The following is a 14,431-nucleotide window of genomic DNA, read 5'->3' as shown; positions in this document are numbered from 1 at the left end:
TTCTCCCATTGTTATCACCATTGGACACCAGACAAGCATCATAAGAGGAAATTTTAACAACAGCAGGTGAGCAAATGAAATTATTAGTTTTCCCATGGGTTTTGTGTTGCACCATGTGTACATTTCTTTAATAAACCATAATTAATCGCATTGCAAATGGGCTAATAAGAGCCTTGTATACTCTACAGGTATCTTCTCTGATGGCACTACGTAATAAAATATCGTAAATAAAGGCAGAGTCGTTTAGGATAGAGGGCGTGGCAATGCGCGTTGGCTGAAAGAAGATAGCTTATACACTCCTGGAAACTGAAATAAGAACACCGTGAATTCATTGTCCCAGGAAGGGGAAACTTTATTGACACATTCCTGGGGTCAGATACATCACATGATTACACTGACAGAACCACAGGCACATAGACACAGGCAACAGAGCATGCACAATGTCGGCACTAGTACAGTGTACATCCACCTTTCGCAGCAATGCAGGCTGCTATTCTCCCATGGAGACGATCGTAGAGATGCTGGATGTAGTCCTGTGGAACGGCTTGCCATGCCATTTCCACCTGGCGCCTCAGTTGGACCAGCGTTCGTGCTGGACGTGCAGACCGCGTGAGACGACGCTTCATCCAGTCCCAAACATGCTCAGTGGGGGACAGATCCGGAGATCTTGCTGGCCAGGGTAGTTGACTTACACCTTCTAGAGCACGTTGGGTGGCACGGGATACATGCGGACGTGCATTGTCCTGTTGGAACAGCAAGTTCCCTTGCCGGTCTAGGAATGGTAGAACGATGGGTTCGATGACGGTTTGGATGTACCGTGCACTATTCAGTGTCCCGTCGACGATCACCAGTGGTGTACGGCCAGTGTAGGAGATCGCTCCCCACACCATGATGCCGGGTGTTGGCCCTGTGTGCCTCGGTCGTATGCAGTCCTGATTGTGGCGCTCACCTGCACGGCGCCAAACACGCATACGACCATCATTGGCACCAAGGCAGAAGCGACTCTCATCGCTGAAGACGACACGTCGCCATTCGTCCCTCCATTCACGCCTGTCGCGACACCACTGGAGGCGGGCTGCACGATGTTGGGGCGTGAGCGGAAGACGGCCTAACGGTGTGCGGGACCGTAGCCCAGCTTCATGGAGACGGTTGCGAATGGTCCTCGCCGATACCCCAGGAGCAACAGTGTCCCTAATTTGCTGGGAAGTGGCGGTGCGGTCCCCTACGGCACTGCGTAGGATCCTACGGTCTTGGCGTGCATCCGTGCGTCGCTGCGGTCCGGTCCCAGGTCGACGGGCACGTGCACCTTCCGCCGACCACTGGCGACAACATCGATGTACTGTGGAGACCTCACGCCCCACGTGTTGAGCAGTTCGGCGGTACGTCCACCCGGCCTCCCGCATGCCCACTATACGCCCTCGCTCAAAGTCCGTCAACTGCACATACGGTTCACGTCCACGCTGTCGCGGCATGCTACCGGTGTTAAAGACTGCGATGGAGCTCCGTATGCCACGGCAAACTGGCTGACACTGACGGCGGCGGTGCACAAATGCTGCGCAGCTAGCGCCATTCGACGGCCAACACCGCGGTTCCTGGTGTGTCCGCTGTGCCGTGCGTGTGATCATTGCTTGTACAGCCCTCTCGCAGTGTCCGGAGCAAGTATGGTGGGTCTGACACACCGGTGTCAATGTGTTCTTTTTTCCATTTCCAGGAGTGTATATCATTCGTAGCATGAATTAAACTCCGAAAATTGGATACAACGTTTCTAACCTACTACAGAACAATCTGGTAACAAAAAATTAAAAATCTACATATTTGACCAATTTTACATACATCCCCCCTTAACGGCAGATCACAAGCGCCCATGCACAGCACCCACCACAATAATAGCTCAGCTGACTGTTGCGCAGCAGCATAGAACTTTCTTGGCCAGCTTGTTCCTAAAATTATAGACAATATGTATATTGTCTGAGGTACAAACATTTCGTTCTTTATTCTAATGTTTTTAAAATACATAAATCGATATATAATACACCTAAAGTTGAAACATTTACGTGGATTCTGAAGTGCTTAGAATGATAACAATGTTATCAAAATTATTTTCATTGATAATGTAAAAAATGTAACTGATGAGTTTTTCCTCCTTTTTAGATATAATCAAAATATGATGCAAAGGGGGGAAGATTTTGCAAAGGATCACTATACATTCAATGAAAATTAAGAACCTGCACTGGAAAAGATGAGTTAGTAAGGGAAGGTTAAAGGTTCTATAGGGTTGTAGAGTATGCATGTAACCAAACTAGTCTGGCGGGTTGTGCCGTGAAACTGAGTCTAGATGGAGGTTTGATTGTAAGAGATAGACATGGAATAAGGTACTGGATCATGGATCAGGCGATGCTGTGAAGAAGAAAGCAAATAGGGAAAGATGGAGGGAGAGGGGGGGATAAGGTCCCTCATATGTGATAGGAGTTGGAAGGAATTATTACAGTTGACATGACGGATACATATCGAGCAGGATTTCATTTTCTGTGTAGAGGGTGTTGGTTGGGCGTGGGTATGGAGTATGAACAGATGCACGGTAGATGAGATGTGTTGGAATCATTGCGGCTACGTAACAAGATTGGAAAATACAGGGGAAACAAAGGAGTTGTTGGTGATCGAGTTTGCAGGTAGTGTAGGACATACTGAGGTGTTCGATTTGTGAGAGGGAGGGGGGAGCTAGGTAGGAATATGATGAGATGGTTAAGCATCCATGTGGGGAAGATAAAAACATGCAGAGGAGAAAGCGGATTGCACGACTTTCCAAGAATTGCAAGAGCTTTATGGCTTTGGTGGAATGGATATTGAGGCAACATTGGTGAAGGAGAGGACGATTTGGATCAACATCTTAAAGGTGGGGAGCATATTACTATGCAATCCATATGTTTGGCCAACTAGCAGTTTCTATTGTGGGCTCTCTGTTGGATGATTAGTAAGAGAGAGTTCCATCTTAGTTACCTGTCGAGTGTGTTCATTAATGGGTCGTGGTAGATGTAAATGGCTAGTTAAAAGTCATAGTTGTGAATCTTGTGGCTCATCATATAATTATTTCATCTGTTCTGGAGAGGTTGATCTTACGGAACCACTGTCAACACCAGGGTGAAATTTCTGGAACGCAGGAGTGTCATCAATATATTGGCATAGGTGGAGAGAAGGAGGTGGTTAGGCCTTATCAGCAATATACAGAATGCATTGGAGTAGAGAGAAGGCAGAGCACTGAGGCAGATGTGCTTTGGGATGGAAGGTATGGGAACTGGTGTTGTTGACAGTGACAAGGAATAATCAATGAGATAGGGAGGACAAAGTGAGGAAGACATTATTAACCGGAACTTCGTGAAAGTGAAGTGTAGAAATGGAAAAAGGTCATATACAATTATAGGCATTTTTGAGGTTCAGGTCCCTAAAGATGACAGATTTTTTATTATTAATCTGATCGTGCAGGAGGCGAGTGAGACACAGGAGTTGAATATTACAGGAGACATTTCGAAGGAAGCCACGCTGGTTAATAGGAAATGCTAGGGTAGGTTCAAGTGTTAATTGATGAGTTGGAAGGGATGAAGGGAGGATTAAATAATCTTGCTTAAAACTAAGATGAGAGTCGCCCGTTGTGGCCGAGCGGTTCTAGGTGCTTCAGTCCAGAACCGCGCGCCTGTTACGGTCGCAGGTTCGAATCCTGCCTCTGGCATGGATATGTGTGATGTCCTTAGGTTAGTTAGGTTTAAATAGTGGATTTACCCATACAGTTTTATTAACAAAAAAGCATTATTTAGTAGCAAAAACATCGCTACATATAATCAATATAATAATATCATCAAATCTAAAGTGTTGGACCTTAAGATTTCATCACGAATCCACCTCTCTCCTGATTCTCATATAGCGTCAGAGTTCCGACAATGCCCCGACTACAGTTGACATTACCATTCACGACGAAGCATAAATCAGATAATATCGGAGTGACGTTCAGATCCTGATGCTGCTGAGAGATGAATCCTTTTTTTTTTTTTTTTTTTTACCTTCTCTTACAAGGCAGTCAGTGCTACAGCTCATCTGGAAAATGCCCATTATCTTTACATATGTTTTCCTCTTATGACACTCTGCTGGGTAATTTGTTTAGGGACCATAGTTTCAGACAGGGTTTGTGATAATTGTATCGCACATCTATTAATAGAACCTGAATCTTTTGTTGCTTGTAGAAATGCTGCAACACATCCTTCACTAAGTAGAAGACTTCTCCCAAAATGAATAATGTAATGTTGGACAGGTAGGTTCAATCAACACGCTAGAAATAAGTGTGCTCAAACTGAACAACAGACATAAGATAAGAGAAATTAGGACTAACGCAGATAGATGTTTCCTCCCTAGAACCGTTTTTGTGCGTGAAGTATACGGAATATGTCTGTGTGTGTGATTAAAAAAATTAGGAAGAGGCGTCATGTTCTGTGATACTCTTATAAGTGACCTAGAGTTTGGACAACCATTAAAAAATACTATGAATCAGTGCGTATTTGTATGTATAGTATTTGTTCGGAAATACATTTATATAAACACTGGACTTCCAGTAAAATATGCTTCAGTTGAAGAGCTACAATATAGTTATCACAGTAGTTATAGCCCACATCTATTGATCCAACCTGGTATGTACCTCAGACTGATGAACAAATCCTACGTATTTGCACTAACACACAACAAAAATCCTAAACATGTTATGCTTGTGATAAATAATTATAGACTGATGGATAATCGTAGGTATTTATTTACAACACTGTACTGACATCAGCGCTGTGTGATGGAAACAAAACAAGTCTGCAAAGGCTATATTCCTGGCAGCAATAGTTGCAAATGCATAATAAAGCATATTTCCCAGTCTGACTCTAAAGGCAGTAACGTGGCAGACGAACTGATTTCAGTCCTCAGGCAGAGTAACTATGTACTCCACCATTAGATCATCTACAAAAGAACTGTCAAGATCGATGTTTTGCGTAATCGCTTTTCACTATAAAACTATAGGCATGCAATGCATAGTTTTATAAACCATTGTGGGTCCTGATTGTCGTTTTTTAACGTAGAGTGTCAACGTATGATATTGCACCCTGCCGTTACTAAATAATCATTAAAACTACAGGCTTCCACAAAATGTACAATTCAGCTAAAAATATAATACTTACATAGTCTAATATTATGTGACAGAGCAGTAAAAAGACGCCATGACCACGGGATCAACGTGTAAGCTAGTATTACATCCCAGTAGACAAAATTGCAGAACGATCTTAGAACTACGTATACGAAAATTTTAGTATTTAATGGTCTAAGTCTGCCTGACACACATTGCCTGATTTACGTATCAGGAAGGTATAAATTGCTCTATATCTCTGACAGCAGTCAGCAAGGCTGTCAGGCCTTCTAGATACTTAAAGCTGCTCTACGCACTCTCACTCTCACTAGAATTTCCCCATTCTTAACAATAGCAAAAAGACCTCTGGGAAGGCATTGTCCCCGATACTGATTTGCTCATGACAAATCGACAGTCATCCACTCAGAGGTGGTCCACAGTAGACTAGAATAGCTTTTTGGTAGTTCATGTAATCGGTTTCAGGCTAAATAATTAAGACTTTAGACATACAGCACATTGTTTTATAACCAGTTGCCATCCTGATAACATGGAATGTTTGTACGTAGTCAATAGTCAAGTCAATAGTATTTACTTAATTCTCAGGAAGATGCTAGTTTAGACCTCATGTTAGTCTGCCTTAGTATTTGTAACCTTGTAGTACAAACACTGGAATCCATCTTAGCATAGCAGTATGATCATCAACAGCAAATGTTTTTACTGATGTTGATTATTCACACCAGTAGCAAAAACTTTCGGGCAAGGTCATAATGACAAAACTTCTAGTCATGTGAACTCCTGAGATTACCTCAGTCAGAATGCCCACTGACAACCTACTTATATCATCTTTTGGGGGGGGGGGGGGAGAGATAATACTACAGCCTGCATACTACATAACCAACGGGAATCAATTGCTTCATAAACAAATGAAATAAAAGCAGACCCCATAACCTGACAGCCCATTAAACACGCCTGGGATATGATTTTCAGCAATAAATTGTTGTGCTTTGGGGCTCATACATCAACCACATGAGGGGAGATTCCCCTAGAATATAACTAAATCCAATTTCGTTGCCATCTCATTAAAAGCCTCTATTTGTAGGATTCAGATCATACTAAATAGCCGGCCATTGTGGTCGAGAGGTTCTAGGCGCTTCAGTCCGGAACCACGCAGCTGATACGGTCGCAGGTTCGAATCCTGCCTCGGGCATGGATGTGTGTGATGTCCTTAGGTTAGTGAGGTTTAAGTAGTTTTAAGTCTTTGGGACTGATGACCTCAGATGTTAAGTCCCATAGTGCTTGGAGCCATACTAAATATGATGAGCAGTTTTGTAATCCAAATCATTTATACGGTGTCATGTCCTTAAGGTGTGTAAAGGTGCTGATAGCTATTTCGGACCAAGATAATCGAACTATACCAGTATACATCTCTGGCCCCCACATCTAAATCTATATTTATCCTCGGAAAATCACAGTGGAGGGCCAGATTGAATTTTCAGCCGGGAGCAGCATGTGCGCTAATTTGAAACTCCACGGCAAATTAAAACTATGAGCTGGACCGGACTAGAATGTGGGACCTATGGAGATACGGTGCAGCGTAAGTAGAGCTGTGTGGACGGGTGATGAGTCGCATTGCCCATGAAAGGTAAAGGTCCCACTGTCGAGACCTTGGCCTCCACGCTTTAAATCTATCACTAAGTTTCACAGTAAATTGGATGACAGGATCCTTCCTATACCACCTTGTCTTAGGATTTCTTCCTGTCCTATTCACATATGAGGCACGGGAAGAATGACTCCTTAAATGTCTCCGTTCGTGCTATAATTAGTCTAATTTTGTGTTCGCGATTGTTGTTGGTCTTGGAATTTTGTAAGTAGGCTTTCGCAGAGTAATTGACATTTATTTGCAAGCGTTTACCTGTTCACGTTCCTCAGATTTTTCATGACGCTCTCCCGTGCGTGAAACAAACCACTCACCATTGGTGCAGCCCTTTCTTGTAAACGTCAAGTATGCCCTGTTAGTCCTACCAGTTCAGGTCCCATACATTTGAACAGTATTGTAAGATGGTTCGCACAAGACTTTTGTAGGCAATGTTCTTTCCACAGTGACTGATTTTCTTTCTCTACGAGTGAGCACAGGTGATCATTCAACACGTTATCCCCACGAATCGTTCCAACCAGGTGTTTGCAAAGTTGACTGGTACAAATTGTGACTTACTGATATTGCATTCGTGGGATACTGTACTAGGTTTCTGCGTTTGTGAACACTGAGAACCAGTTTCCAATCGTTGCTCTGGGGTACACGAAAGGAGTCTTCTCAAGGATCATGACAGTGATCAACGTTAGGTTTTTGCCTAACGATGAATCCTTTCAGCACCAAGACATCAACAAACGGCTTTTATCAAATCCAACTTTGACGACAATGTCCACAAACATAGAAGGGCTCCCACATGAGAACGAGGTATTACTCGCTGAAGCATGTAAAAGACACAATTGTGGCGTCCTACTAATTCAAGAGATCCACAGTGGCCCCAACAATAGAAGACCGAAGATCCACGGAATGAAATTAGTAATTGAAAGACCACATGGGCAATACGGCAGCTCAAGAAGACATCGAAATCCTTACTGTAGAGATACAGTCCAGTAAAGTGACATCTATCTATAAGCTATCGAACAGCGAATTCAGATTCAGTGAGCCATCCGTCTTCGGGATACAATCAACGAAAATAGTAATGGGCGATTTCAACTGCCATAGCTCAGCTTGCGGGTACAGGCACACAGACAAAAGCGGAGAGGACCTCGAAACCTGTACAGACTCAACAGGACTGAAAGTAATACATGATCCCAAATTTCCATCCTCCTTTAACAGCAGCAGGTGTAACCGTGGATACAGTCCTCATAACATATTTCTCAGCGAACACATTGCACATCAAACCAGGAAGGATGTGGGAGTGTCCCTCCCACGTACACTACTTTGAGCCATAATATGTCTAGTAGAAGCAGTTGTTAAGCCAGCAACCATCCAATTCAAAGGACGCTTTAATTTTAAACGTGCCCAGTGGGACAAATTCACCGAAGAAAGAGGTGCACAACATAGAGTCGAGTCCCGAAAAATATGACACATTTATTGAACTAGTTAAAAGTACTTCACGTAAAAACATCCTCCGAGGTTGTAGATAATACGTATATACCTGACCTCGACGAAGACTCAAAGGTTTTGGAATATTACCAGCAGCTCTTTGAGGGAAACCCATTTTCAGAAGAAACAAGTGTGGTGGAGAAGAACTCCTCCAGGCCATATCAGACTCGAGAAGAGCGAAATGGTGTAACTTAATCACAAGCCTAGACATGAAACAGAATAGCCGAAAGGCCTGGCATTTTCTGAAAAACTTCAATAATGACTCACCAACTAACACTTTAAATTAATATAAGGTCACACAAAATCAAATAGCACATCACCTCCTACTCAATGGAAAAACCAACAACAAACATGCAAGAAAGAAGCATCAGAGATTTACTTAAGAAGAAGACCATCAAGGTACTCCCTTTACCGTGGGAGAGTTAGAAGACTCCACCTCTCTAATGAAGAATAGTGAAGCTGCTGGGCTAGACGATCTACGCGCAGAGCAAATAAAAATGTTCGGATCCGCTACCAGATGGTGGTTATTAGCTAGGATGAACAAATGCATCCTTAAAATGAAGGTCGCCAAGATCTGGTGAAAGTCAAAGATAGTAGCTATACCAAAACCTGGAAAGAACACCACAGAAAATTTTCGGCCTGTCTCCCTCTGGCAGCTCTATAAAGTCCCAGGAAGCATTATCCTCAACCGCATCTCCGCACATGTAACCAGAATATTATTAAAGAACATGCAGGGTTCCACCCTGGGAGGGCATGCTGTGGACAAACTTTGAACCTCACACAGCACATAGATCATAGGTGCAGCTTTTATCGACCTTACAGCCGTGTATGTCACCATTAACCGTAAGTTAATATCAAAAATATATTACACAACGAAGGATTACCGACTGGGGCAGTTCATCCAGTACCTGCTGCAGAACAGACACTACTTTGTTAGGCTGAGACAAAGAGGAGCCGATCGTGGACCCTGAAAAATGGACTACTCCTTGCCCCACTGATCTACAGCATTTACACCAATGACCAGCCGATTAGTACAGATGCTTGCCCCTTCATCTACGCAAATGATACAGTCATTGCTGGTCAGGACAAAGCATTTGAAGAGGTAGCAAGAAAACTGACAACAGTGCTTGACAATCTGGGTGGCTACTATGACGATAACCATCTCAAGCCAAACCCGGTAAAAACTCAGGTCTGTGCTTTCCACCTGCGCAGTAGAGGGACCAGGAGAAAACCTAACATAAGATGGATGGGTCAGCGCCTCTCTCATTGTGACACACCAAAATATCTTAGAGTCAAACTCGACCGCGCTCTCATCTTCAAGGATCGCTGTTTGGACACAAAGATGAAAGTGAATACCAGGGATATCATCATCCACAAGCTTACAAATAGTAGACAGGGAGCACAACCCACAGTTATCCGTACGTCAGCTCTAGCGTTATGTTTCTCCTCTGTGGAGTACTCAGCACTTGTATGGCAAAAATCCATCCATGCAAAACAAGTAAATATCGCTCTGAATGAGACAAGAAGCACCATAACAGGCTGCCTCCGCTCAACTCCAACAAACCAGTTGTACCAACTTATGGGCATAGCCCCTCCAGACATCAGAAGAACAGCTGCAGGAATCGAGAAATAAAAACAAGAAATAGATCCGAGACATCCAATGTTTGGACACTACCCTCAAACTAAAAGACATAAATCAAGGAAGAGTTTTGTACAAACAGCTAATCCAATTCCTTTACCGCTTAAAACACGACGAGAAGAACAGTGGCGCAACTCAGAACCAGGAAGACACTCCAGGGGGAACCTACAGCCAGCTAACTTCCAAACACGATCAGTCTGGAATAGATTAAGATCGGGTGTATCACGATGCAAAGTAAACCTGAAGAAATGGGGCTGTATCAGTACAGACGAGCTCTGTCAATGTGGAGAACTGCAAGAACCACAACACCTACTTGTCTGCAGGAAATTGGATGAACCTTGCACGATACAGGACTTACTAAATGCAAATGATAAGGCCCTACAAGGTGTAAGGTACTACTCTTCGCATGGGGAATAAAGATCCCAGACAGTCATACCAGCTCTTTTAAATGAGCATTGTTTTCTGTGTTTTTGTGTTTTACTTTCTTTAATCTTCACTTCTCTCACCGCCATTTATTGTATTGCTTTGTTTTCTCTTTATTGTAATTTTAAAGGTTTTGTAAAGGTGATGTGTTGGACACGATAAATAAATAAGTTACACGACTTTCAAATCTTATTAAGATCTGACTGAATATTTGTGCAGATTTTTATCTTTTTATAGTTAGGGATTCAACGATTTGGAGGGAGTGATAGAACTTTGATGGAGCAAATACTAAGGCGAGATTGACGTTGGAGAGGAAAGGTCAGATCAAGGTTTTGTAGGAGAAGAGAATTATGGTGATGTGCAAAATCCAACTTCCAGAATGAATACAAAATTAAACTTGATACAACGTAGCATTAGTGACTCATAATTGATGGTGCAATAACCAATAGTTAATGTAATGAAGTGTATTTATTCCAGTGTTATCCTTTCATTTAAAGTAAGGAAGTGAAACATATGGCATCAAAAGACACATATGTTCGCGTAGGCTACACTGCCAGATTAGTTTAGTTTTTCACACATTCTGTGGATCATATTTACGACAACCTGCTATGTCGTGGAATGTGTCACTAAGTTTACAATTAAGGTACAGTTTCTCTGTTTATCATACCTATGCACTGGCCATTACATTAATAGATTTTTAAATCTTAATGTACAACAAAATATAATGAAAGTATCTCATGAATTATTCGTCTCTGGAGTAAAAGGAGCTGTCAATATGAAATCATTTCAACATGCTTTTGAAACTTTCACTATCTTATCAGATGCCCACTAAGAAATTTTGGACAATCAGTTTTACATACTCTCTCTCCCTTATGGTGCATTGTTATTGGTGATTATTTGTATTTCCTTCTACTAAATTGAATGAATTGTGAGTTTTTCTAAGTAATAAATCATTTATTGAGAACGAATTAATAATACTTTTAAATATTTCATTTACTCTCCATCAATTGTTGCAGGTCTGTTGGGCTACATTCTGACGCTTTCGCAATCAGCAAAGAATATTATTTCTGCTTTATCCGTTTAAGAGGGACGTTCAGTTAAACGTAGCAAGTACAGAATGCTAGTAGTAATTTCTTTCCACTCAGAGAAAGAGTAATCATGAGAGCTGCACGAGCTATATATGACGCTTTGCTTCCTGTCATTTCAATATGAAGTGACTCACTTTCTCGTTGTATCTCGAAAGCCATAAACTTTACGTGTCTCCAAAAGAACGTTGTGATTAGAGCTTCCAAAACCAGAAATCTTACGTGCAGTCCGTCCATTAACATACCACTCTGACTATGGTGAATAGTCGTTAAAGCTTTTATTACATCACTGGCCATTAAAATTGCTACACCACGAAGATGACTTGCTATAGACGCGAAATTTAACCGACAGGAAGAAGATGCTGTGATATGCAAATGATTAGCTTTTCAAAGCACTCATACAACGTTGGCGCCGGTGGCGACACCTACAACGAGCTGACATGAGGAAAGTTTCCAACCGATTTTTATACACAAACAGCAGTTGACCGGCGTTGCCTGGGGAAACATTGTTGTGATGCCTCGTGTAAGTAGGAGAAATGCGTACCATCACGTTTCCGACTTTGATATAGGTCAGATTGAAGCGTATCGCGATTGCGGTTCATCGTATCCCGACATTGCTGCTCGTTAGTCGAGACTGTTAGTAGAATATGGAATCGGTGGGTTCAGGAAGTACTACGGAACGCCGTACTGGACCCCAACGGCCTCGTATCACTATCAGTCGAGATGACAGGCATCTTCTCCGCATGGCTGTAACGGATTGTCCAGCCACGTCTCGATCCCTGTGTCAACAGATGGGGACGTTTGCAAGACAACAACCATCTGCACGAACAGTTCGACGACGTTTGCAGCAGCATAGACTATCAGCTCGGAGACCATGGCTGCGGTTACCCTTGACGCTGGATCACAGACAGGAGCGCCTGCGATGGTGTACTCAACGACGAACCTGGGTGCACGACTGGCAAAACGTCATTTTTTTCGGATGAATCCAGGTTCTGTTTACTGCATCATGATGGTCGCATCCGTGTTTGGCGACATGGCAGTGAACGCACATGTATTCATCATCGCCATACTGGCGTGATGGTACGTGGTGCCATTGGTTACACGTCTCGGTCACCTCTTGTTCGCATTGGCGGCACTTTGAACAGTGGACGTTACATTTCAGATGTGTTACGACCCGTAGCTCTACCCTTCATTCGATCGCTGCGAAACCCTACATTTCAGCAGGATAATGCACGACCGGACGTTGCAGGTCCTGTACGGGCCTTTCTGGATACAGAAAATGTTCGAGTGCTGCCCTGGCCAGCACATTCTCCAGATCTCTCACCAATTGAAAACGTCTGGTGAATGGTGGCCGAGCAACTGGCTCGTCACAATACACCAGTCACTGAACTGTGGTATCGTGTTGAAGCTGCATGGGCAGCTGTACCTGTACACACCATCCAAGCTCTGTTTGAATCAATGCCCAGGCGTATCAAGACCGTTATTAGAGCCAGTGGTGGTTGTTCTGGGTACTGATTTCTCAGGATCTATGCACCCAAATTACGTGAAAATGTAGTCACAAGTCAGTTCTAGTATAATATATTTGTCCAATGAGTACCCGTTTGTCATCTCCATTTTTTCTTGGTGTAGCAATTTTATTGGCCAGTAGTGTAGAATTAAATGGTGAGCGTCAGCCAGACTTGTAACGTGAATGTATTGATATTGTACAGATTTATCCTTGGGGAGACTGGCGCGGTCAGCAGCAGACGAGGAATGGGCGGCCACATACAAGCTGCAGCTGGTATCACACGAAGCATGGAGCAACCGCTCAGTGGCGGCATTCCCCCGCCTGCGGCATCCCGCTCCTTTGGTGGTGCTGTCACACAGCGCCGGTCCGTCCTGTACTGGTCCAGCTGAGTGCGGACCAGTGCTGCGTGACCAGCAGCAGCCTGACATCTTGCACAACTTCCTCATAGATAGCGCCGGCTACGTGTACGTAGGCCGCGGTGCGGACGTTGTCGGTGGAATCCAGAGTCCCGTGTGGAACTGTAGCCTGGAGGTAGCCCTGCTGGGTGACTACAACAAGCACAACGTGGAGGAGGACACAGTGGTGGCGCTGCGGTTGCTGCTGGAGATGGGTGTGTCCTCTGGGTGGCTGGCGGCGGACTACCGCCTAGTGGTACACACCCAACTGGATGAGAGGGGTCCACACAGTCCTGGCCGCTGGGCTATGGCCGCTGTCCAACACTGGCCCCAGTGCTGCCTCAGCTCGTGTGCTGAGGGCCTCACCTGTCCAGTGGCATAGCCACTATCCTCGCAAAACACGCACTGACTGTGCATCTTGACGTTTTCACAGCGTAATGAGTATTCCATGAGATTTCTGGATTGCGAACAAATGGTGATGACTTATTCCTCTGATGTTTCGGATGGGAATCAGGCAGGCGAATTTTACGGCTGGAGATTTCTTAATGCGTGTCACTGCGTTAATACCAGCATTCGGAAGAGGACGAACACACACACGAAATCTATGTATATGTGTCACCACAACTGTTTTTAGTACATGCACCCAACAAGTCTCCAGTTGCAAAATTCAACCGAAGGTGGCTGGCTGGCTGTCAGCCGAAATATCGAAGCGAGAAGTCAATATCATCAAACAGGAACCCTGAAATCTTGTGGGTTACGTTGAAGGATCTGTTTGGTGATGCTCACACATGTTCACGCATCAAACCATGTTTGGTCTCTTTCGGAATGTTCATACATTTTAACAAAATGGTGGCACAATGAAAACAGAAACTGTTTCTCACTGATATTCATATCATGGAATACCACAAAAAAATCTAAAACCATTAAATGTGTTTACTTAAGCTGCTTGTTTCTCTTAGTTGCTTGTAAGTTCCAGTGTTAACAGTTCAAAAAGTCAGCACTCTTACAAAGGGTGTGTACTGTCTTTGTAGTTTCTATTATTCCATAATTACTTCATGCTCTAATCAGCTCAAAAAGAGTTCTGCACCAGCTCCATATCT

At 43.6% G+C, this 14,431-nt stretch overlaps 1 protein-coding gene across 1 annotated transcript in view; it reads left to right on the top strand.

Annotated features, from left to right (window-relative positions):
• The window catches only part of LOC126187980 (uncharacterized), a 94,133-nt gene extending 79,702 nt beyond the window's left edge, over positions 1–14,431 (top strand). Inside the window, exon 5 of the mRNA XM_049929380.1 lies at positions 13,139–14,431. Within this exon, the coding sequence (XP_049785337.1) occupies positions 13,139–13,713 (575 nt within the window). The 3' untranslated portion in view covers positions 13,714–14,431. The remainder of the gene's footprint in view (positions 1–13,138) is intronic.

The sequence above is a fragment of the Schistocerca cancellata genome, chromosome 5 (genome assembly GCF_023864275.1).
Source record: "Schistocerca cancellata isolate TAMUIC-IGC-003103 chromosome 5, iqSchCanc2.1, whole genome shotgun sequence".
Classification (NCBI taxonomy): domain Eukaryota; kingdom Metazoa; phylum Arthropoda; class Insecta; order Orthoptera; family Acrididae; genus Schistocerca; species Schistocerca cancellata.
The sequence above is the reverse complement of the archived record's forward strand: the minus strand, read 5'-3'. Positions and strand labels throughout refer to the sequence as shown.